The 24,357-nt window shown below is 42.6% G+C and overlaps 1 protein-coding gene across 2 annotated transcripts in view; it reads right to left on the bottom strand.

The window, feature by feature from the left end:
• Positions 1-12,436: 12,436 nt before the first annotated feature.
• The window catches only part of LOC138973268 (ankyrin repeat and SAM domain-containing protein 3-like), a 48,683-nt gene continuing 36,762 nt past the window's right edge, over positions 12,437-24,357 (bottom strand). For both annotated transcript variants that reach the window (XM_070345989.1, XM_070345990.1), the window contains exons 11-13: positions 15,348-15,489; positions 14,816-14,988; positions 12,437-13,372 (exon numbers count right to left, since the gene is read on the bottom strand). In XM_070345989.1, coding sequence (XP_070202090.1) covers positions 13,117-13,372; positions 14,816-14,988; positions 15,348-15,489 — 571 coding nt within the window. In that variant the 3' untranslated portion in view covers positions 12,437-13,116. The remainder of the gene's footprint in view (positions 13,373-14,815; positions 14,989-15,347; positions 15,490-24,357) is intronic.

The following is a 24,357-nucleotide window of genomic DNA, read 5'->3' as shown; positions in this document are numbered from 1 at the left end:
ACGTCATATTCGGCTTTTTGTAAAAGTTGAGGCGGCACTGTCACACCCTCATTTTTCAATAAAATTGATAGACATTTTGGCCAAACAATCTTCGACGAAGGCCGGACTTTGGTATTGCATTTCAGCTTGGAGGCTTACAAATTAATTAATGACTTTGGTCATTAAAAGAAAATTGTAATTAAAATTATTTTTTTATAAAATGATCCAAAATTACGTTCATCTTATTCTTCATCATTTTCTGATTCCAAAAACATATAAATATTTTATATTCCAATTAAAAAAAAGCTCTGAAAATTAAAAATGTAAAACTTATGATCAAAATTAAATTTCCGAAATCGATTTAAAAACAATTTAATCTTATTCCTTGTCGGTTCTTAATTCCAAAAACATATGATATGTTTGGATTAAAAACACGCTCAGAAAGTTAAAACGAAGAGAGGTACAGAAAAACGTGCTATGCAGCACATCGCAATTACCACTACCGCGCTAAACAGGCTCGTTAAATTCACTGCCTTTTGCACGAGCGGCAGACTACGGTCATTGTGAAAAAATGCAGTGCGTTCAGTTTCATTCTGTGAGTTCCACAGCTTGACTATATAAATGTAGTAATTTCGCCTTACGTGACTTGTTAATATTTCAATTCTTCGGCTTTTCTTTTTCTAAACCCTCACTAAAACTAACATTAATTTCATCACCAAACTGCAGTGGCTAAATCATTCATCTTAAATCTTTGAAGTCCTCTAGCAAGGTTTGCCTGATTGCTGCACTAGTGAGTTACTTCCCTTGAACAGTTTCCCAGAATTCCCTATTCTAATTTGGGCAACATCAGCTCATGGGAAAGCCCAGTGCATGTGTCACCGACTGCAGCCAATGGTTGATATTTACTTGTAGATAATTCACTTGCGGATCAACACAGTGATAAAATGAAAATACTGACCGTTCACAACGTAGACGACGTTGCGCACGAAGAGCGATGTGGGAGGGTAGGGGCAGCACACTCTCTCGCCTTGGGTGGTCTCCACAGACACCTGAATGATGCCTCGCTCTCCGTGAGTAGGAGGGTTTGACAGAATCAGCCCCGCATTTTTGTACTGTCTGGGAAAATAAGTTATGGCGTCTGAACTGTGATCTTACCGGGAAAAAGAAATGATGATGATAACGGTGGTAATGGTGGTGGTGATGAAGTTGTTGATGATGATGATGATGATGATGATGATGATGATGATGATGATGATGATGATGATGATGATGATGATGATGATGATGATAGAGAAAGAAAGGGTAGATAACACACACACACACACACACACACACACACACACACACACGTACACACACACACATACACATACACACACACACACACACACACACACACACACATACACACACACGTACACACACACACACACACACACACACACACACACACACACACACACACACACACACACACTCTCTCCTCTGCCCCCCTTCCACCCTGCCCCCACCTTTCCTCACCTACTTTCTCACTCGAGTTATCCCTGTTTAGTTAGAAAGCAGAAAAGTACACAAAAGTGTTCTTTTTCTAAACCCCAGTACATAAAGTTACAAAATATCCTATTTGATCTTTTTCTATCACTCACTTGATAGCTCCCCAATCATAGAAATCCCTGACGTAGAAAGGACGCTCCGGATTTCTTCCATCCTGCGCGGCGATTTCGTGGAAGAACGGAGGCTCCAGGAAGATCCTCCATCGGATTTCTTCCATGCTCTCCCCCTCCCCCAACACAAAGTCCCAGTCAATCTGTAGGTCATCCCCTTCCGTCAGGTAAAGCGTGGCCCAGTCTTCTAGAGGAGTGGCCCATTGCATGGGCTTGGTGCCTGGAATGATTACAGGATAGGAGTTCAGTGAGGTTTTCTTTGATAATACTTTCACAAAATCTGCTATTTTATTGGCACATTTTTAATTTATGTATTATTGTTATTCATTCGTTCGTTCGTTCGTTCGTTCGTTCGTTCTTGCGTTCGTTCATTCGTTCGTTCGTTCATTTGTTCTATTGTTCTTTCATGCATTCATTCATTCATTCATTCATTCATTCATGCATCTGTTCATTCATTTGTTTTGTTTTTGTTTGTTTGTTTATTCATTCATTTATTCATTCATTTGTTAATTCATGCATCCATTCAGGCGATTATGTATTTATCTAACTATTTATTTCATTTATAATTTTATGTATTTATTTATGTATTTATTTATGAGTTTATTCCTTTATTAATTCAATCATTTATTCATTGATTTAGCTTTTTCTGTTTGAGTATCAAGACAAGTCGACGTTGTGTTCCAAGAGAGCCCCCAAAACCTTCAAAAGTTGGTATATGTTTTCAAACCCAAACGAAATGAAATGAAAACACCAATTTAGAATAGTAATAAGAACAACAAAGTAATCCACGAAATCTAGTAAAACAAATCAAAAATGAAATAAATCATAAAACATAATGAATAGATTTTAGCACTCTAAACTAAAGTGAAATAAACAAAACTCAACAAAGCAAAACCCTCAAAAAGATTAAATTCAGTTTTATAACCTAATTATTTATCCAGATATTAGGTTAATGTAATTATTCGTGTTACCTGGTACAATGGAACAGAATAGCACCAGACAACAGACACCGAAGAACTCCATCGTTATTTCCTCAGCGTTGTCAAACGTAGGTTAGTGTAGTGGTTCCAAACAGATACCAAAGACTTTCGGCGGTTACTTTTCGGTTTTCTTGCTCTTCTGTACGCCACATAACCCGCTATACCAAAAAATGATGTGTCTTTTTTTAAAATTTTCTTTAATTTTCTTTTATTTTTAAAGGGTGGAGAAGGAGAGGTCGCAATAAATGTGTGTGTGTGTGTGTGTGTGTGTGTGTGTGTGTGTGTGTGTGTGTGTGTGTGTGTGTGTGTGTGTGTGTGTGTGTGTGTGTGTGTGTGTGTGTGTTTGTGCCCGTGTGCGTCCAATAACACTTTCAAAAGGCGGTGAATACGCTGAAAAAAACACCCTCCACCCTCCATTCGCCTCCCCTATCTCCCCTCCCATACCCCATCCGTCATTTACAATACAGCTTTCGCGATAGAAACGATGTTTTTTGCACGATTTCACAAAGTCTGAAACAAAGACAGGGTGTGACTGCAACAATAAAATAGTTTTAAATATTGATTATACGACGTCAACAGCCCAGGCCAACCTGGTGAACCCGGCATTATTCTTCACATCCTGGCACGACCATCTGAATTGAATGTTATGAAAAACATGTTTGCTGCTCGCGTAAGAGCTGTGCACTATCACTCTTATCATGCTCGACTACAGGACATTTGCCGCAGTTAGTTTTCTTGGAGACACGAAGGGTTTTAGACTTTTTGTTTTTCGTTAGCGTCCGTCTTCTTTGTCTGTCTAATGCCTCTGACCCGGGTATTTGCGGTGATAAACTTGTATGACAGGGTCATTGACAGGGTGTTTGACTGGGTGTATGACTATATTTGACTGGGTGTATGACTATGCGTAACTGAGTGTACGTATGACTGGGTGTTTGACTGTTTGTACGACTGTATGTTTGACTGGGTGTATAACTGTATGTTTGACTGGGTGTATAACTGTATGTTTGACTGGGTGTATGACTGTATGTTTGACTGGGTGTATGACTGTATGTTTGACTGGGTGTATAACTGTATGTTTGACTGGGTGTATGACTGTATGTTTGACTGGGTGTATGACTGTATGTTTGACTGGGTGTATGACTGTATGTTTGACTGGGTGTATGACTGTATGTTTGACTGGGTGTATGACTATGTTTGACTGGGTGTATAACTATGTTTGACTGGATGAATGACTGTATGTTTGACTGGGTGTATGACTGTATGTTTGACTGGGTGTATGACTGTATGTTTGACTGGGTGTATGACTATGTTTGACTGGGTGTATAACTATGTTTGACTGGGTGTATGACTGTATGTTTGACTGGGTGTATGACTGTATGTTTGACTGGGTGTATGACTGTATGTTTGACTGGGTGTATGACTGTATGTTTGACTGGGTGTATGACTGTATGTTTGACTGGGTGTATGACTGTTTGACTGTGTATGACTATGTTTGACTGGGTGTATTACTGTATGTTTGATTGGGTGTATAACTGTATGTTTGACTGGGTGTATGGCTGTATGTTTGACTGGGTGTATAACTGTATGGTTGACTGGGTGTATGGCTGTAGGTTTGACTGTATGGTTGACTGGGTGTATGGCTGTAGGTTTGACTGGGTGTATGACTGTATGTTTGACTGTGTGTACGACTGTATGTTTGACTGGGTGTATAACTGTATGCTTGACTGAGTGTATAACTGTATGTTTGACTGGGTGTATGACTGTATGTTTGACTGTAGATTTGACTGGGTGTATGCATGACTATGTTTGACTGGGTGTATGCCTGTATGTTTGACTGGGTGTATGACTGTATGTTTGACTGGATGAATGACTATGTTTGACTGGATGAATGACTGTATGTTTGACTGGGTGTACAACTGTATGTTTGACTGGGTGTATGACTGTATGTTTGACTGGGTGTATGACTGTATGTTTGACTGGGTGTATAACTGTATGTTTGACTGGGTGTATGGCTGTAGGTTTGACTGGGTGTATGACTGTATGTTTGACTGGGTGTATGACTGTATGTTTGACTGGGTGTATGACTGCATGTTTGACTGGGTGTATGACTGTATATTTGACTGGGTGTATGTGACTGCATGTTTGACTGGGTGTATAACTATGTTTGACTGTGTGTATGACTGTTTGACTGTGTATGACTATGTTTGACTGGGTGTATGACTGTATATTTGACTGGGTGTATGACTGCATGTTTGACTGGGTGTATAACTATGTTTGACTGGGTGTGTGACTGTATGTTTGATTGTGTGTATGACTGCATGTTTGACTGGGTAACTATGTTTGACTGGGTGTATGACTATGTTTGACTGTGTGTATGATTGTATGTCTTATAGTCAGACAGACAATTACGCAAAGAATTCACTTTGATTTCAATTTAATTGCTTTTCTTCTCCAGTACATCACAACAGCAAAGACATCAAAATGGAAAGAAGCAAAAGCTTCCTTCTGGTCATAAATACTCGAGCTTGTCACAGAAACTAAATACGAATACACAGAAAAAAAGATATTTTGTATCACAATTCTAGACACACACACAGACACACCAGATAAAGAGGCAAAGCATTCAAGCAAAATCTTCACCCATACCATGATAGATGAACTGTAGCAGTTGACATCACAGATGCCTGTACTAAACACCAATATTTTCTCCAAAACTAACCAACGAACTAAGTGAGATTATTAAAGGGTGAACCACACACAGACAAAGTCACAGACAATGACACAAACACGGACAGACAGGCACAGAGAAATAGACAGAAACAGAAACGTACTTTCACACAAACAACTAAAAACAAGTCGCGTAAGGTAAAATTACTACATTTAGTCAAGCTGTCGAACTCACGGGATGAAACTGAACGCACTGTATTTTTTCACCAAGACAGTACAGCTTCGTCAATCCCCGCGTGAAGGAAATCGCTCACCTCCCACGTGCAAAACGTAGTGATATTGACACGCCAGATTAGCGCGGTAGCGTATTGTGCTAAGCAGGAAAGCGCGCTTTTCTGTATTCTTGTTAACTTTCTGAGCTTGTTTTGAGTACAACCTATCATATCTATATGTTTTTGGAATCAGGAAATGATAAAGAATAAGATGAAATCATTTTTGGATCGATTTCTTAAATTTTAATCGTAAGATTAATTAATCTATTTTCGTTAATTGTGATCACATTTTAAGAGTAAACATGACATATGTATATATTTTTAGATTCAGAATGTGATGAAGAATACAATGCAATCAATTTTAAATCTGTTTGCAAAAAATCGATTTTAATGACAACTTTAATGAGCAAACTCATTAATTAATTTTTAAGCCTTCAAGCTGAAATGCAATACCAAAGTCCGGGCTTCGTCGAAGATTACTTGACCAAAATTTCAACCAATTTGGTTGAAAAATGAGAGCGTGACAGTGCCGCCTCAACTTTCACGAAAAGCCGGATATGACGTCATCAAAGACATTTATCAAAAAAATGGAGAAAAAAAATCTGGAGATACCATACTCAGGATCTCTCATGTCAAGTTTCATGAAGATCGGTCCAGTAGTTTTCTCTGAATCGCTCTACACACACACACACATACACCACACCCTCGTCTCGATTCCCCCCTCTACGTTAAAACATTTAGTAAAAACTTGACTAAATGTAAAAAGCATTATGCAAGACAGAAAAAAGTGCTATTCACTTTTTGCAGAATTTTGGTTTGGTTTGTTTGTTTGCTTAACGCCCAGCCGACCACGAAGGGCCATATCAGGGCGGTGCTGCTTTGACATTTAACGTGCGCCACACACAAGACAGAAGTCGCAGCACAGGCTTCATGTCTCACCCAGTCACATTATTCTGACACCGGACCAACCAGTCCCAGCACTAACCCCATAATGCCAGACGCCAGGCGGAGCAGCCACTAGATTGCCAATTGTAAAGTCTTAGGTATGACCCGGCCGGGGTTCAAACCCACGACCTCCCGATCACGGGGCGGACGCCTTACCACTAGGCCAACCGTGCCGGTTTTTTGCAGAATAATTCTTGTCTAAAGAACAAAACATTAAGAACCAAAATACAAAATAGCTCAGAATTAAAAAAAATCAACCAAACAAAAACAACAAAATTGAGAAAGACGGGAGATTAAAATGAAGGTTGTGGCTATATCCACGGGTCCGTGTCTCTAGTCCCCAGGCTATATCCACGTCACTGACGTCATCGTCGCACGGGAAGCCTCTTTGTTTTTACCACAACACAATCAACTCTTTTGACAGCCTGCAAACTAAACTGGAAGCCTTTACAGGAGTGCACTCATGTGCAACTTTCGTAAAGTTCGTCGAGATCGATAGCAGTCATCAGGAAGTATCGCACAAAATATAGATTCCTATTTTTCCATTAACGGCCATGTTGGCTCCGTAGCTCAGACGGTAGTGAATAGTCAAACAGTCCATGAGACCTCCAGTTCGAGCCTGGCCCCAGTCTTCTTTTTATTTTTGTTAGAATACATTTTTAGACTTATTTTCCCCCTCTTAACTTTCCTTTCTTTTACGTTGCTCTTCTCTTCTTTTCTCCAAAACATTTCGTTGATAAGAGCTGAGATAGCAATAAAAATGCACTCCTGCAATTTTCACCGGCAGGACGGCAGCTGGCTTTGTTTACATTGTATCACATAAATAGAGAATACTACATGGCTTGCTGTGTCGTACCAGATTTACATGAGTTGTTTTTTGAGTCACTTGAGAAAAAGTGACTATGTAATCGGTCAGTGTTAGTCTGTCCGGCCGGCCGTCCGGCCGGCCGGCCGTCCGTAGACACCACCTTAACGTTGGACTTTTCTCGGAAACTATCAAAGCGATCGGGCTCATATTTTGTTTAGTCGTGACCTCCAATGACCTCTACACTTTAACGATGGTTTCGTTGACCTTTGACCTTTTTCAAGGTCACAGGTCAGCGTCAAAGGAAAAATTAGACATTTTATATCTTTGACAAAGTTCATCGGATGTGATTGAAACTTTGTAGGATTATTCTTTACATCAAAGTATTTACATCTGTAGCCTTTTACGAACGTTATCAGAAAAACAAGGGAGATAACTAGCCTTTTCTGTTCGGCAACACACAACTTAACGTTGGGCTTTTCTCGGAAACTATAAAAGTGACCGGGCTCAAATTTTATGTGAACGTGACTCATTGTGTTGTGAATAGCAATTTCTTCCTGTCCATCTGATGCCTCATATAATATTCAGAACTGCGAAAGTGACTCGATCGAGTGTTTGCTCTTCTTGTTAAAATATTGAACTGCGAGCGAAAGCGAGCTGTTCACTATTTGAAAAAGCAGCGAGTGTAAATCTGGTACGACACAGCAAGCCATGTAGTATTCTGTTTATCCTACATACTGTACTTACGTGTATTTTACTGAAAATGTCCTGCGTTCGAGGGAGCTAAATTGAAGACGCTTGTTTTGGAACCTCGATCTCTTCTAAAGCCTCGTGCAATCTATTACGTCAAAGCAAAGAAACGTCACTCTGAAAGTGTGGATTCATCGAGGGTAATTAGCGAGAGCAATTTGTGTTTCTATAATGACGTTTGTCTCGGTGACTTTGGCATCATAAGCAGTGGAAAAACAGGTCCCTGCCAGACTTGCTTGACATGACCTCATTTACATGATATACACACGTGTGATTTGAACGATTATTATCTCACGGGTGTCTCTCTCACGTATGTAGGATAAACTCCCCTCTCCTACCATTCAAAGTGCTGCTGATCGAACTTTGGACCCTGTATTCCACTCATAGAGTCTAACTCGTTATTTAAGAATAAAAGAGAGTTTTTACTTTTAAAATTTGACGGCTGAAGTCAGTGAACTGAAGTGCCCAAAAGCAGCAAAATATAAGGCGAGAGTAGCGTCCCTTGAATACGATGTCAGTGACGTGGATATGGCATCGAGTCTAGAGACACGGACCCGTGGATATAGCCACAGCCTAAAATGAAAGGATCGAAAAAACAGAGAATAAGAGAGAGAGAATAAGAGAGAGAGAGAGAGAGAGAGAGAGAGAGAGAGAGAGAGAGAGAGAGAGAGAGGTAGGGAGAATACGGCTGAAATGCTACAGAAGGCTGCAGGGGAAAGTTTGATGTGAAACTGTGCAAGGGAATTTTTGTGTCAGTATGGGACAGACAACAGTTTGAGTAAAGTTTGATTATTCTTCATTCTCTAGTTGGCTCAAATTTCTTGTAAAAGTTATTGGAGTATGAGTCGTTTTTACATGCATTCTGATCTCAATACAGCCTTGTCAGCAAATACAACTGGTTAGGTGGGGCTGGAGAGGGAGGGGCACATTCAAAAAGAAAAACACACAAGTAAAATAAAAAAGAGACTTCCACACAAGAGGAATGATACAAAATGTTAAGCTATATAAACCGTTGAACACATCGTGGCTGGCCTAAAAAGACCTTTGTCGCAACATATTAAAGAAAGAATAATTCAAGAAAGAGTAAGATATTTTTTCAAGGAATAAACACTAGCCTGTGAGGTCAGGGTTAAATAAACAATGCGACAACAGTGCACAACAAAATTCTGATATCTGTATCTGGAATAATGAATGAAGCACAGACCTTACTTAATAAATCAAATTTAAAAAAAAAAGATTTTTTTATTTCATTTTTACTTTGTTTTGGTTTTAGGTTGGCAGCACACACACACACACACACACACACAAAAAGTTAGGTTGGTTAACTGTAACCATACAATTTTGTTATACCTTATTATCTTGACTAAAATACACCTGTCATGACAGACCACCTGCAATGTAGGGACACTTTTGGCTGTTCTCAAGGGTGTCCTTTTGTGACAGGGGAGGCTCCTTTCACAGCAGACTCTGCACCCGAGTTGTTGGCCTTTAAGTCAACACCTCTGGATTGTGGAATTCTGTTTGTGACGGGGTCTGATGGTTTCCGATTGTCTGTATATGTTCATGGAAACCTTCGGGTTTGCATAACAGTTTTTATAGGGCTAAGAAATTAGCCCTAACATTTTCAATCCTGTTTGATTGCACTTCGCCTCCCGAGGTGATCGTAGTGTTTCGGCACTCGGTTACACTTTCATCACAGCAGTCAAAGTATTTTCCTCTTCATTCTTGCTCATTACTTTAAAGCAAAAAATTACTTGCCCACAATTCCTATGCAATAGTTTACCCAAAGCTTTAGAGTTTAACACACACAGAAAAAGGCCTCCAAAGAATTTATCTGTTTCAAAATATTTTAGCCTGCTGGTTATGGCCTTCGTATATTGCAGACAACTTGCATCACAGTATATCATCCGAATCAGATCTATGACTTGTTCACGATTCTTGTGAGATCAACATTAACTGTCTCTTGTCATTCAGTGCACACCAGATTCAACAACTCACTAGCATACACAAAGTTCTTCACAACTCCGAAGCTAAAAGCAAGCACATTCTCAAATTATATAATTCAAACTAGAACTGGACTTACCACTGCAGATTGCACGATACTGCGTACAAGTATATTTAAAAGACTAGTTGGGGGGGGGGGGGGGGGGGGGGGGGGGATGGGATGGGGGGGGGGGGGGGGGATGGGGAGGAGTAGGCGAAGGCTATTGGGGTACACATATAAAGAGAGGTTTTGCAGAAAGTACATAAGGGCACAAGTCTAATCTTTTTGCAAGATAAACTGGTTGGATACTTCAACAGCTACACTGCTTCAAAGTTCCCTTATAAGCAATCAATATCTGATTTTATCAATTTTTTTTTCTGAATTTGTTTTCTAATCAAGCAGTCTCTCTTTTTTTCTTTTTTTTGCTGAGAAAAAAATCCCTGGTGTTCGCATGATCAACATTTTTATCAAATACTGCAAAAAGCAAAAGAAATGACAGACAAGAACATCACAAGATTTTATGACACAAAAAAAGAAATTCAGGACAACGGTAAACCAAACTACTTTGGACGGATTCATGTATAGAAAATCTAATAATTCTGTAAGCACAGACACAAAAGAAAAGATCAAACTCCACAAAATAGTACAACAAGAAGGGCAAAGCCCATACGACTCACATGCTTGACCTTGACCTTTACATGACCTTGACCTTCAGGGTCAAGGTCAAATAACTAAACCTAGCAATGACATCATACACTAAGAACTGCTTTACACATTTTTCCTACCAAAATACATGTGACCTTGACCCAAGGTCAAGGTCATCCAAGGTCATGCAACACAAAGCTGTTAATTCAAGACATAGGAAGTACAATGGTGCTTATTGGCTCTTTCTACCATGAGATATGGTCACTTTTAGTGGTTCACTACCTTATTTTGGTCACATTTCATAAGGGTCAAAGTGACCTTGACCTTGATCATATGTGACCAAATGTGTCTCATGATGAAAGCATAACATGTGCCCCACATAATTTTTAAGTTTGAAACAGTTATCTTCCATAGTTCAGGGTCAAGGTCACTTCAAAATATGTATACAATCCAACTTTGAAGAGCTCCTGTGACCTTGACCTTGATGCAAGGTAAACCAAACTGGTATCAAAAGATGGGGCTTACTTTGCCCTATATATCATATATAGGTGAGGTATTCAATCTCAAAAACTTCAGAGAAAATGGGAAAATAGCTGGTTTTTAGGCAACATTTATGGCCCCTGCGACCTTGACCTTGAAGCAAGGTCAAGATGCTATGTATGTTTTTTGGGGCCTTGTCATCATACACCATCTTGCCAAATTTGGTACTGATAGACTGAATAGTGTCCAAGAAATATCCAACGTTAAAGTTTTCCGGACGGACGGACGGACGGACGACTCGGGTGAGTACATAGACTCACTTTTGCTTCGCATGTGAGTCAAAAAGCACAGCAGAGAGATTCCAAAAGCATGGACAAAAAGAAGAGAAATATGGTAGGTACTATTCCATTGCCTGGGGGACTTGGAATAGAAAAAAGTATCACGTGGCTTCAAAGTTCCACAGTGGCTAAGTTTCTCTGATTGAGACTATAACAGTCAAGATCTTCTTTTAGAAACATTGTCTTTGAAAAAAAAAAAAAGTTCCACACAGACAAAAATAGCATGATGATAAAAGCGAAATTAACTGGAACAGCTGATAATAGATTTAAGTCTGCCATTCTCTTGAGTCAACAGTGCAGATAGGAACAAAACATGAGTCATACAAGTTCTTAGATCATCAGAGAAAGGATGAACATATGGCCGAGGAGGGGGGAGGCATATCTGTATAGTGTGAACATGAGTTTTCCATCTACCCCAACTAAAACTGCAAATTTCTGCAAAATGTCATGCCAATCCGCCTCACTGTCTCAAATCTGGTCAGGCTTTAACATAGGATCCCTCCACTTGGTCACATACCAAAAATCAACACCCTGACTGCTTGCTATGGTGAGTTGGAATTTTTTGATGAAATATTGTTTTGGAAAAAGAATTCCACTGTGCACAGACAGCGCCCACCCAGACTGTTCATTTTGGGTATAAGACTAAGTTGAGGGAATGGTCTTATCCCATATAAAACGCCTGACCAGATCCGAGACGGCAAGGCGAATTGTGTTCACTAGGTGGAGTGGGCCTTTAACTCTGATAATCAAAAGCAGACAAGAATGGACATTTTTAATAAAGTTTCATTAGAATGCAGGAACATAAAATGCCCACTGGAAAGTATCTGCAGTGCTCTTTTCACTTAAGACAATGTGTTTTGACCCATGTTGTGACCACTACACAGAGTGGGAAGCAGAAATGAGTACCGGGACTCATAAAAAGGAGGGAACAGTTGTATGTTTGTGTTTATTTGTTTAAACGTAGCAATCTTTAGCTTGGCGTAGCAATTGCCAGGGTTCCTGCAGGGCAGAGCTGATACAATTCAATGAGTTTTCAAGGACATTTCCAGGACCAAATAAATGCTTTTCAAGGACATGATTTTCCCCAAATTAATGCAAAGCACCAAGCTTACCTTCAGTTTTTCAAGTCTGCAAACTATTAGTCATTCCGTAGTTGTTTCCCTTGCCAACTTCCGGGAAGGGAAGCAACTACGGGTGACTAGTAATAGTTAGTTCGTCTGCTTTCGTTTTCACGGGTGACTAGTAATAGTTAGTTCGTCTGCTTTCGTTTTCACTCGATCTTTTATTCTCCCAAAATGTGTGTACTGTATTTGACGAAAAAAAAGGGGGTTGCATTTTTTTTTTTAAATAAGACAAGCTGCTGACGAAATGTATAGGCAACAATTTGGAAAAATCAAGTACTTTTCAATGACTATTTAACAAAACTCTATTTTCAAGCACTTTTCAAGGCCTGGAAAAGGTTTTCCAATTTTCAAGGAGTTTTCCAGGGTTCAAGGACTCTGTACGAACCCTGAATTGCTCTTAAGACGCAACGTGCTACGCTGAAATCGTAGCAGTTGGCAGCTCTGTTGACTGTACCCGTTTGGCGTTTTGTACTTGTCTGAACATCAAGGAGAGTCCTGATCCACCTCCCTGGCCTGATGTATGGCCCCGGTGGCCGGCGGGTTGCTGACGATGTGCTCCATGTTGTGTGTCAGTGCTGAGCTGAGCTGGTGAAGCTCGTACAGGTACTGGTCACACAGGTGAGACAACTGGTCCGTCGCCACAGTAACCAGATCGCTGGATTTAGGGCTGAGGGCGTTGACCATGTGGTTGTTGTTCTGTGGCTGTCCTAGCCGCTGTTTCATTTCCGCCTGCAGGGTGCTGTGAAAGAGAAAACAAATGATAGTCAATTTACCAAAACATATATCGCAATCCCTGAAAACTTGGCCAAACTTTTGTCATTGTTGGGGAAAGGTCTGCCTTAAACTTTTAACAAAATATGGCCATTTCTGAAAAATGGACAAAGAAAATACATTTTAGCAATAATTATCATTGCTCTAATATATATTTTGTCAGTGATCTGAATGACAAATAACTGGTGGAAACTATATCTTGATTCAGTCAAAGGTGGCTTAGCTGATGTTTCAGACACTGAGTGTGCATCTTCATTGTACTCGCATTCTCTCCCGTCAGACTGTTGAGCCCAGGGCCGGACCAAATGAGTTGTAAGGGGGGGGGGGGGGGTTCCTCCTTTTTTGGGGGGGCAAATCAGCGAAGTGGCAAAGCCACAAGCGCGCGCCTGCTGAACTAGGGGGGGCCGGGGGCATGCTCCCCCGGAAAATTTTTGAAAAACGGTTAAAATCTGTGCAATCTGGTGCATTCTGGGCCTTGTTTTGATGGTTAAGAGCAGCATTGTTTTGGTGCTAAAACTAGTAAAAGTCAAAGCAAGGTACATGCTTTTTCCAGGGGTGGGGTTCCGGAACCCCTGGAACCCCCCCCCCCCCCCCCCTGGGTCCGGCCCTGGAGCCTGTTCATGACTTGACCTCAAATTTAGTGAAGTGACAGCATCAGAGTCAGAGACACCCCTGCAGTGTTAGTGTGTGTCTATGACGGATTGGTGCACCCTCTGTTCATGACTGGACTTAATTACCTCTGCAGATTGCACGATACTGCTTAGAAGTATAAATAAATGACTATACCTGAGTTTAGTGACAGCATCAGAGACGACCCTGTAACGTTAGTGTGTGTCTACAAGGGATAGCTGCACTCTCTGTTCATGACTATACCCGAGTTCTCTCTTTGTAATTAAACCTGAGTTATCTTTTCATGACCATACCTGAGTTTGGTGACAGCATCAGAGACACCCCTGCAGTGTTGGTGTGTCTATGACGGATTGGTGCACTGGCTGTTCATGACCAAGTTCATGACTGCAGACTGCTTAAAAGTAAATTTTAAAGAAAATAAGAGGGGCAAGAGGACTTTTTTCTCCTGTTAATTCCTACACAGTGGAACCCCCTTTTTAAGACCTCCCAATTTAAGACTCCCTCCTTTTTAAGACCTTGTTTTCTCACAACTTTCTGTTCATAACTATCGAACTCACAACGCACGTGTTCGATGGTATGGGTTTATTAGCAAGCGGCCATGACAGAGAGAGAGCAAGGGAAGCAATCCCATTAGCAATCTCATTAACAAGACATTGGTTATTTCCCTTAGACCATACTGACAATAACCTCTGTTAAATTACCCCTATCTTAAGACTCCCTCCTTTTTAAGACCCGGTTCTCTCAGATGTGTGGAGGTCTTAAAAAGGGGGTTCCACTGTACCTGAGTTTGGTGACAGCATCAGAGACACCCGTGCAGTGTTGGTGCGTGTCCAGGAGGGACTGATGCACCCTCTGCCAGCCACACCTCTCCTCCATCAGACAGCTCTCCGTGACGGACCGCAGCTGTCGCTCCTGTAGCACCTGGGCCCTCAGCTTCTCCTCGCTGTCATACACCTGGAATAAACGACAATCCTCATCAAGTATAAAATGATCAATAATAAAATATTGCTTCCTGCCACGTTCAGCTGCATTCTCAGTTCTTGCATTTCACCCTGAAGCCTATCGGCACAGGCTTGTTCTAGGCTGTCCTGAACTTTATCTTTGTCCAGTTATGGAGATGTTTTGCTCAGCAACAAGCCAACACAGACAGAATAATTCTGAAATGCAGCTGGCCATCAGCTTACCCAGTACACAGTAGCCTACATATCCCCCCCTCCACCCTACACCTCCCCTCCCCCACAACCCCCCACCTTATTCTTCTGGCTTCCCCCCCTTTCATTCTGACAAAGTTACACACTTTCATGCCCCCTCACCTGGTTGAGCTGTATGGCCATTTCCTGCATTTCCCCCTCCAGCCTGTCGGCATAGGCCTGTTCCAGACAGGAGCGGGCGGCTGGAGCCTGACTGTGCCATCGGGCGATCGCGTTGGTCATTTTCTTGCGAGGGCCAAACAATCTGAAACAAGTAGGAGCATCATTTTCATCAATTTCCATTCATAAGGAGCTGGGTAGCAAAAAAGCTGGTCGATCGGTAGGTAACAAATAGCTGGTTCCCTTGCCTTGGCCCTCGGTCGATAAAGATAAAATAGAAGACAATATGCTTCCCTTGGACCAACAAAAATGTTGGTCCATCAACAACCCATCAAACATCACACATTATCTCACAAGACGTTCCTCTGTAAACACGAATAAAGCAGTCTTTATAACCGTGGAGATACAACAGCCAATCACAAAATTAACAATACCTGGTAAATCAATAAATGCAGAAGACTACATTCCTTCCAGTTAGTCTACAGGTCATGAGTTCATTCAAAGTCAAAATTGTTTAAATTGGTCAAGAGTATTGCCAACCTGTCATCCTTGATGCAGCACCACTGTTAATAAAGATGTTCTTTCTTTCTTTCTTTATTTGGTGTTTGTCGTTATCATCCGTTCAAGGTTATATCGCGACAGGGAAAGAGGGGGGGGGGGAATGGGATAGAGCCACTTGTTAATTGTTTCTTGTTCAAAAGAGCACTAATCAAAAAATTGCTCCAGGGGCTTGCCGTCGTCTGCGTTCGTGGGCTGAAACTCCCATGTACACTCGTGTTTTTGCACGAGTGGAATTTTACGTGTATGACTGTTTTTACCCCGCCATTTAGGCAGCCATACGCCGCTTTCGGAGGAAGCATGCTGGGTATTTTCGTGTTTCTATAACCCACCGAACTCTGACATGGATTACAGGATCTTTTCCGTGCGAAAATGGTCTTGTGCTTGCGTGTACACACGAAGGGGGATAAGCCACTAGCAGGTCTGCACATAAGTTGACCTGGGAGATCGGAAAAATCTCCACACTTAACCCACCAGGCGGCCGCGGCCGGGATTCGAACCCTCGACCTTCCGATTAAGAGGCCGACGTCCTACCACCCCGCCACAGCGCCCGTCACAGGGGCTTGCAACGTAGTACAATACAGTGGTAATCCCGACGAACGACCCCCCCATCAGAGACCCTCTCCCTTCTCAGACCTCATTCTTGCTGACGGATTAGTTTTGCTATATAAATCACCCCCCATGGCCGACTCCCCCCAGAACCCGATTTGCGACCGACTAGTTGTTACAATTTGCGACCTTGTAACGACATTTTCAAATCAAAACCTAACAAAAAATCGTAACGTTTTGCTTGAATCTCTGAAAAAAGATCGCAAAAATCACTCGGCCGGAAATATAACAGACGACGCGTTTAGGTCTCGATTGCGCATGTCTGACGTTCACAATTTTACGATCCCAACATGCCCTTTTCTTTGTCCACTTCCTTTCGAAAAATCAACAAACACACGCGCGAGCATCAACGATCTTCTTCTTCGACCATGGCTTCGAACTCTCCTTCAACTTCAAACGCTCAATCGCGCAGAAAGAAGAGGTATTTCTCTCTTTCTCTCTGTCACTGACTTTTTCTCTCTCACTGTCTTTTTCTGACCTGACCTCACCCCCCATGTAAGACCCCCCCCTTTTAAGACCTAAATTTGTCAGATTTTGGGAGGTCTTACATGGGGAGTACCACTGTATATTACCTTACTGGGAGAATGCAAGTTTCCAGTACAAAGAACTTAACATTTCTTACATACTGCTTGACTAAAATCTTTACAAACATTGACTATATTCTATACAAGAAACACTTAACAAGGGTAAAAGAAGAAACAGAATCCGTTAGTCGCCTCTTACGACATGCTGGGGAGCATCGGGTAAATTCTTCCCCCTAACCCGCGGGGGGTAATAAAGATGTATGTCACACGCTTTCCTTCTTTGCCACTACTAAAGCAAACGTGTGCAAGATTGTATGTTACACGCTTTGGAGCATGTGCAAGAACGGATTCAAACTCGAAATCGTCCCTCCAAAAGCCCCAAAATGCACACACGACTTTTATTTCTCCTGCTGTTGTCGTGTCTTCTCTTTACAAATTCTTCAACGCTGAGAATACTGAAAACGGCATCCCAGACTACAGTACTGTTTCCATACGCGAGTTTAGCTTCCCTTGGAAAGTGGCTCGCTCAGGAGGCCTGTTAGTCTGAAACTAGAAGGACAGAGTTCTGAACATAGATGACAAAGACCCCGGAAAGAACAAACATTTCGCGGATGCAGACACAGAAAGACGTCATGAAGAATGGAATGCTTCAAAAGATACAGACTGTGACGATGACTGTGACGTCATTCACATATACCGAGACGTCATTCATAGTTGTTCGTTCACTTTCGTCAAAAAGTAGATCTCTCCACAATGGCTGCTCCTGTGTTTAGGTTTATCAAGCGTGAGTACGCAAAACGTGTTTGTTCTCTCCTCTGTTGAAGCTGTGAGACATAATCGCCATTACGAGCTAGTCGTGTGACAGAGAGTGTTCTTGCACACTCGACTGCTGCTGTTTCACTCCGGCTAAAGCCGTCGTGAAACATCTACAGTCTCGTGTGCAAGAAAACTCTCTGTCACACGACTAGCTCGTAATAGCGGGTAATAACCTAATCAAAAGAAAAGGTCTAAGAAGCAATACAGTGGGAACCCTCCGTTACAAATCTGAGAAAATAAGGCCAACAAAAAAAATATGTTGGTTTAGGGTAATGTGACCCCAAAAAAGAGATAGGCTTTTTTCTTTTTTTATTAAATTTAGTCGAGTTCGAAAGAGGTTACTTCCCTTAGTCTCTGTATGGTTCGTAAAATGTGCCAAAAGTTTTTTTTGTTTTTTTAAAATGAAAAAAGAGTTTGAGGGTCATCAGGAAAAAATAAGGTCGGTCAAGTTACCCTAAACCAACATATATTTTTTTAGGGCCTATGGTCTTAAAATGGAGTGTGCGCGCCTTCGTGAGCGAGGCTGGTACTACATATTGTTCATACGAAATGACAAACACAGGTTACAAGCGATAACGCGCAAAAGTACTGGTTTATTATTTTACATCTGACACTAAGGTATCAGTAATGCATATATAGTTACAGTACTACGTAATGAGATACTACGTATTGCGATACTACTTATTGCGGTAAAAAACTTATGGACAGAAAGAAAAAGAGAAAAGAAAACAAATTATTAGACATGGCAAAAGTATCAAATGCATTAACAAGACACGAGAAGTAAATACAAGAAAAATAAACAATCACAAGACAGGCGAAGACAAACAGACAAGAAAGTTACAATTACCAAACACTCGTTGGTTAGTCCTTCAACAACAATAAAGAGTTACGTTCTGTACGTTCAACAACAATAAAGAATTACGTTCCGTACGTTCAACAATACCATAAGCACTAAGAATACTCAAGAAACTTAGCATACATACGTTTAAAACCAAAATGGCTACTTTCAGAAAAATACAAAACGTTGACTCATCAGGCCAGGAATACAAAGCAAACTGTCATACCAAAAAGTCTAACGACAACGTTCCTGCGTTAATCAAAGTCACAAACAAGATATTTACTCATCCACTTTCCCTCAATAACGTTACAAGAAATAAGCCCGTTTACAAACGATCACCACAGACCGCAAGCTTCTTTTACCTAAATTCTTTTAACGTAAGGCTGAAAAAGTCGGAGAAAACGTTTCACTTCGAACTTCGTTAACCACAGAAAACACAAGTTATCATTATAAACATTAGCGACTTTCTAGCGTCTACAAAACATTGCTGTACGTTCACAACACTAGAACAGTTGAACACACAATAAAGAAACACTACAACAAGTCAGACTTTCAACTCACGTTATACATAAACAACTCACAAAGTAATTACAAAATGGCGACCAAAACACAACACAAACAAGTAACAACAAAATTACCTTATGCGCTGTGTGGGTTGACCAGCAGTACCAAAAACGTGTTGCCTCACAAACGAAGGGCACAAAACGATTCACACTTGAGAAACAACTGTCTCCAAGAACATTACGTTGACGTTAAAACATAAGAAACACTCCGTTGGTTCACTTGATAACCTTCATACGTTTACATCAAAACCAAACGCTTCCTAAAACCCTCAGATCGACTGACGAGACAGGAGTCAAGCAGCGGTATTTATGGAAACAAAAACCTAACATGGAATAGTTATTCAAAAGTCAAAGGTCACCGGATTGACCAACCAACAACATTCCTAAGACAGAATCGGGTGAAACTACTATTTTACAACCAATCAGTAACCGATCACGCACTCCGTGCATGCTCAAAACTTAAAACGGTATATTTAACAGAAAGAAGGCCAAGGAACTAGCTGACATCACAAAGCTAAAAACACGTGAGTCACACGTATTCTAAAACTTGCAACGCAGATTCGCAGGGCTCACCTCAAAATCAAGACACGAAAAAAAGCACGTGAATCTCACGGTGTTCTAGAACTAAACGACGCAGTTTGTGACGCTCCGACCAAAACCAGGTCACAACAACTGAACAAGGAGCACGTGAATTTCACGTAAAAATATTAACGCTCCACAAAACGGGTCACAACAAGGTGCCACAATAAAAACACGGTTTACTTCTTTTTACATCGTGCAATGACTTGAGCAAACGTAATTACAACAAAAAGTAGGTGAATGCATGCCACATCGGCATGCACACTCCCACCGGAAATTATATTAATATAATTTCCTTCAAAAACCTTTGTACAAACATATTCCTTATATCAAAAGAAGACAAACGCAGATTTAGACATTTCAAATTTACAACTCAAAACCATTGTGTTGCAAAACATTTACACAACAATATTATGGTTCAATCATTTTCAGTGTTTCAACACATTTCGTTTCAACTAAATGCCACTGGTCATTTACTCGACGGCATAAAAAGAACGCACCACTTAAACCATAAATGTCCGTTACATCATCTGGTATAAAAACAAACCGCAACAATCAACAACTGTCAAATTGGAAAAAAACTCCAAAGTTCAATGTTCTTTCAGTTCGCTTACACAGCTTTGTCTTTGTGATTTTCACGATCAACTAACACAGTCATTTTGTGAATAGGTCGCTCTAATATGCGACTATCACCAGTGGGACGGCCGTGATTGTCTAGAGCCTTTGTTCCAACATGCACTTTCACTCGTCTGACCAGTCCATCAGATCCCGGCATCACTTCGACTACACGAGCCATGCACCACTCTGATCTGCACAAGTTCTGGTCATGCAAGACAACAATGCGTAGGGCGTTGATGAAGGAATCACTTGACATGTCATCCAGGGTTTCAATGTGGATTGCCCTAGAGGCAAAACACATCACGATCAGCCCGTACAAGATTAATGTCATGACCTTGACGCAGTCATCACGGTACCCTCGTTTTTTCTGGCGTTTCAGGCCCTTCAGATGCTTGACTGCGGCACTTCTGTTGTCGGGGAGGGACGGTTTCTCTGGTCGAAATGGTAAGAGCATCTCGAAGTGACCAGCTTCGTTGACCTTCACGATCTTCTTGAACTTTACATCGTCCTGGGACATGGATCCTGAGTCACTTGCAAAGTCTCTTTCCATAACATGTAATGGGTCAGTACACGAGACTTCGTCCACCTGTACCTTGTAGACGTGAGCTACACGTTCTTCTTCCCTCGATCCTGGCTTGACGATGACGCGCATGGACGAGGCTATGCCATCAAAGGCGACGGAATGCGGTGCCTTGCCGACGATGCTCCAACCTAACTTAGTCTCTACTGCGAATGGCAGTCCTTGGACAACGTTTAGGGGCATGAGGGCTTCAGCGCAGTCGTAGCCGATGAGGAGGCCTGCTTCACAGTCAGGGTACAAGGGGGGCAGTTTTGGAGACAGGTGTTGGAGATGTGGGTAAGCTTTGACAGTCTCTGAGGTGGGGATATGAGTGGGGTCAACGGTCAGATAAGGTCGTGAGATGGCAGAAGGGAGCCTGACAAACTCACTGGAGGTAGGAGAGCGGACACGCAATCCAGAGTACTTCCTGCCGGAGACCACAGCATTGTCCTCAGTCAGTGTGGAGACCCTGAGTGTAGTCGGCTGCGATTTGGCTTTAACTTCTTCAGCCACTGACTGCACTACAAAAGTGGCGTTGGACATAGTGTCCAGTAGTGCGTACGTCAGCACTTCTACGTTGGGGTTAGAGTCACTGGAAACGAGAACGGGAACGATCATAGACGTGAAACCGATGCTGTTTTCCTCGCTGGCCTTAAGAGCAGACACCGTAGGGGTCGACGATGACAGTGGCTCTTGAACGTCAGCAGCAGAGGTACGGTAATTGTTCTTGTGTTCACTCGCCCCTTTGTTTTCACTCATACTGTTCTGATATTTGAAATTGTCATCATGAAGACAAGTGGGATGAGCCTTCTTGCACTTCTTGCACGTCTGTTTCTGCATACATTGACGGCTCTGGTGATCCTTACTTCTGAGACATCCGTAGCAGATACGGTTCTTGAACAGAAAATCTCGTATCTCAACCAGAGGCTTCACTATGAGTTCCTTACATGTCCCAGCGTCATGGTCCGGAAGTTGACAGTGCAGACATGCGGTGACATCCTCTGTCAGGGTTGACAGGTTCGTTGTGAACTTTCTTGGTGTCCCCGATGCACTTGTCAAGCCGAAAACAGGGTCGTTAGAAATGTCTGCTTCGAGGGTAATGAACGACACGAGTTCATTGAACAGAGGATACCTCTTCTTTTCAACCTTAGTTCGAGCAACTGTTCTAGACCATCTGTGACTCATCCAGTCTGGGAGCTTTCCGACGATCTTCCGTAAGTACTGGGCATCATCCAGGATGCTCAGTCCACCAACTTCCTGGGCAGCAACGGAACATTGCTGCAAGAAATCGGCCAGACTTCTGAGTCCCTTGGGATCTTTGCTTTTGATTGGGGTCCATTCGTCCAGCTTGGTCCGGAAAGCTTGCGAAACGACGTATGAGTTGCCGAACCGATTTTCCAGCACTTCCATGGCTCTCTCGTAGGCATCACCTTCTCTTAGCAGAAAGAAGCCGGTCACGGCCTCCTTTGCTTGACCTCCGATGTACCGTTGCAGATACAATAACTTCTCACTGCTGGTTATGTTTTGTCTCTCGATGAGGAACGAAAACGACGACCTCCAAATTGGATATTGGAGAGGGTCACCAACAAAAATGCACGGCTCCTGCATCGGCAAACGGTTGATCATCAGAGCGTCTGATAGGGTTTTGGCGAGAGAGTCCATAGGAGTGTCCTGCTTGGCAGGAGTAGCAAGTGGACGTTGGTAGTACGCAGACGGGGGGTAGGAGGCAAATGGACGATCTGCAAGACATTCCTTGTCAAAGTTCATGTACGCAGGGGGCCTTGCGTTTTCGTTTCCCCAAATAACTTTGGGGGTGGTCTGATGTGGGTCCAGGAATGTGGGCACGAAAGGCTCTGGTTTGGGATGTAGGTGGGTATCATAGGGGAAACAGGGTGGGGTAACTTGAAAACGTCTGTGGTCCATGCGTTGGTGACGTTCTTCTGGGAAGTAGGTGTGTCGTTCTTGCGTCTCATCACCTTCCCTTGTCTCTGGTAGGTGATAGGACCAACCTGTGTGGTCGAGATCAGGCGGGCGAGAGCCTGTGACGCTTGTCGTTGAGTGTCCAACGTTGTGCAGAGGCGGCTGACCAGTGTATGCACCGAGAGGGTGCTGCAGTGTGGTCAGCAGCGCTGTAGGCCGCATGGAGGATGTAGTTGCAGCCGTCGTGTAGTTGGGTGTGAAGGGCTCCTGATGGACGAAAGGAGCGCTCGTTCCGACGTGATGGGGGGCGTTGACATCCTCTCTACGTTGAGGTCTACACGCCTCGTAGGTGGCGTTGTTGCTAGTAGCGGCGCTTGTAGAGGCGTTGACTCCAACGACGAGGTCCACGACAGGTAACGCGTGCTGTCGTGGCTCAGTCGTTGCGGTTCCTGCGATGAAGTTGGTGACAGCAGCGTTGACAGTAGAGATGTCACGGGTGCTGGCGGCTTGGCAGACAGGAACAGACGTGAAGTCCATGGCTGGCTGGTGTGTCCTTTGGTCAGCAATGACGGCGGCTTGGCAGACAGGAACAGACGTGACGTCCAAGGCTGGCTGGTGTGTTCCTTGGTCAGCAATGACGGCAGCACCTGTCCCTATTCCTATCGCTGTATGTTCATTGTTAGGAGGAGGGGCCATAAGACTATACAAGGGAACGAAAGGACGAGGGTGGAACCTAGTGTTCAACAAATCGACTGACGGTAGATCAGGGAGATCCTGCTGAACGGATTCACCTTGTTCCAATACTTGTAACATAGCTTGTTGTTCTCTTAAGCTAGTTTTTAATTCGGTGGACTGAATTTGTCTCAAAGCCTTCTTCTGTTTAATCTCTTCAAGAGCTGCTTCAGCTGCGTCTTCGGCCTGTCTAGCTGCTATTCTCTCAGCTTCCTTAGCCTGCCTAGCTGCGTCTTCGGCCTGCCTAGCTGCTGTTCTCTTAGCTTCCTTAACCTGCCTAGCTGCTTCTTCGGCCTGCCTAGCAGTTTCTTCGATCAGCCTAGCTGCATTTCTCTCAGCTTCCTCAGTCTGCCTAGCTGCAGTTCTCTCAGCTTCCTCAGTCTGCCTAGCCGCAGTTCTCTCAGCATATTGTTGTTGTAAGAGATCCAGTTCACTAAACTGAGCTTCCTTTATTGCGTCACCTTCCACTTTTATGGCCAGGGATGCAGCCTCTAGTTTAAGAGCCAATTTAGTGTCTTCAGAGCTAACACTTTTAGAGCGGAGAGACTCGGCGCGAGAAGCTACTTGGCTACCTGATCTCCTGATACCTGACTTGTGGCTAGCTGACTTGTGGATGGCTGAAGTAATGCTAGCTACTTTATGAATGGCAGACTTAACACTGGCTGACTTGTGGGTGGATGACCCAACGCTAGGTGTA

Source organism: Littorina saxatilis, linkage group LG8, assembly GCF_037325665.1.
Source record: "Littorina saxatilis isolate snail1 linkage group LG8, US_GU_Lsax_2.0, whole genome shotgun sequence".
NCBI classification, from domain to species: domain Eukaryota; kingdom Metazoa; phylum Mollusca; class Gastropoda; order Littorinimorpha; family Littorinidae; genus Littorina; species Littorina saxatilis.
The sequence above is the reverse complement of the archived record's forward strand: the minus strand, read 5'-3'. Positions and strand labels throughout refer to the sequence as shown.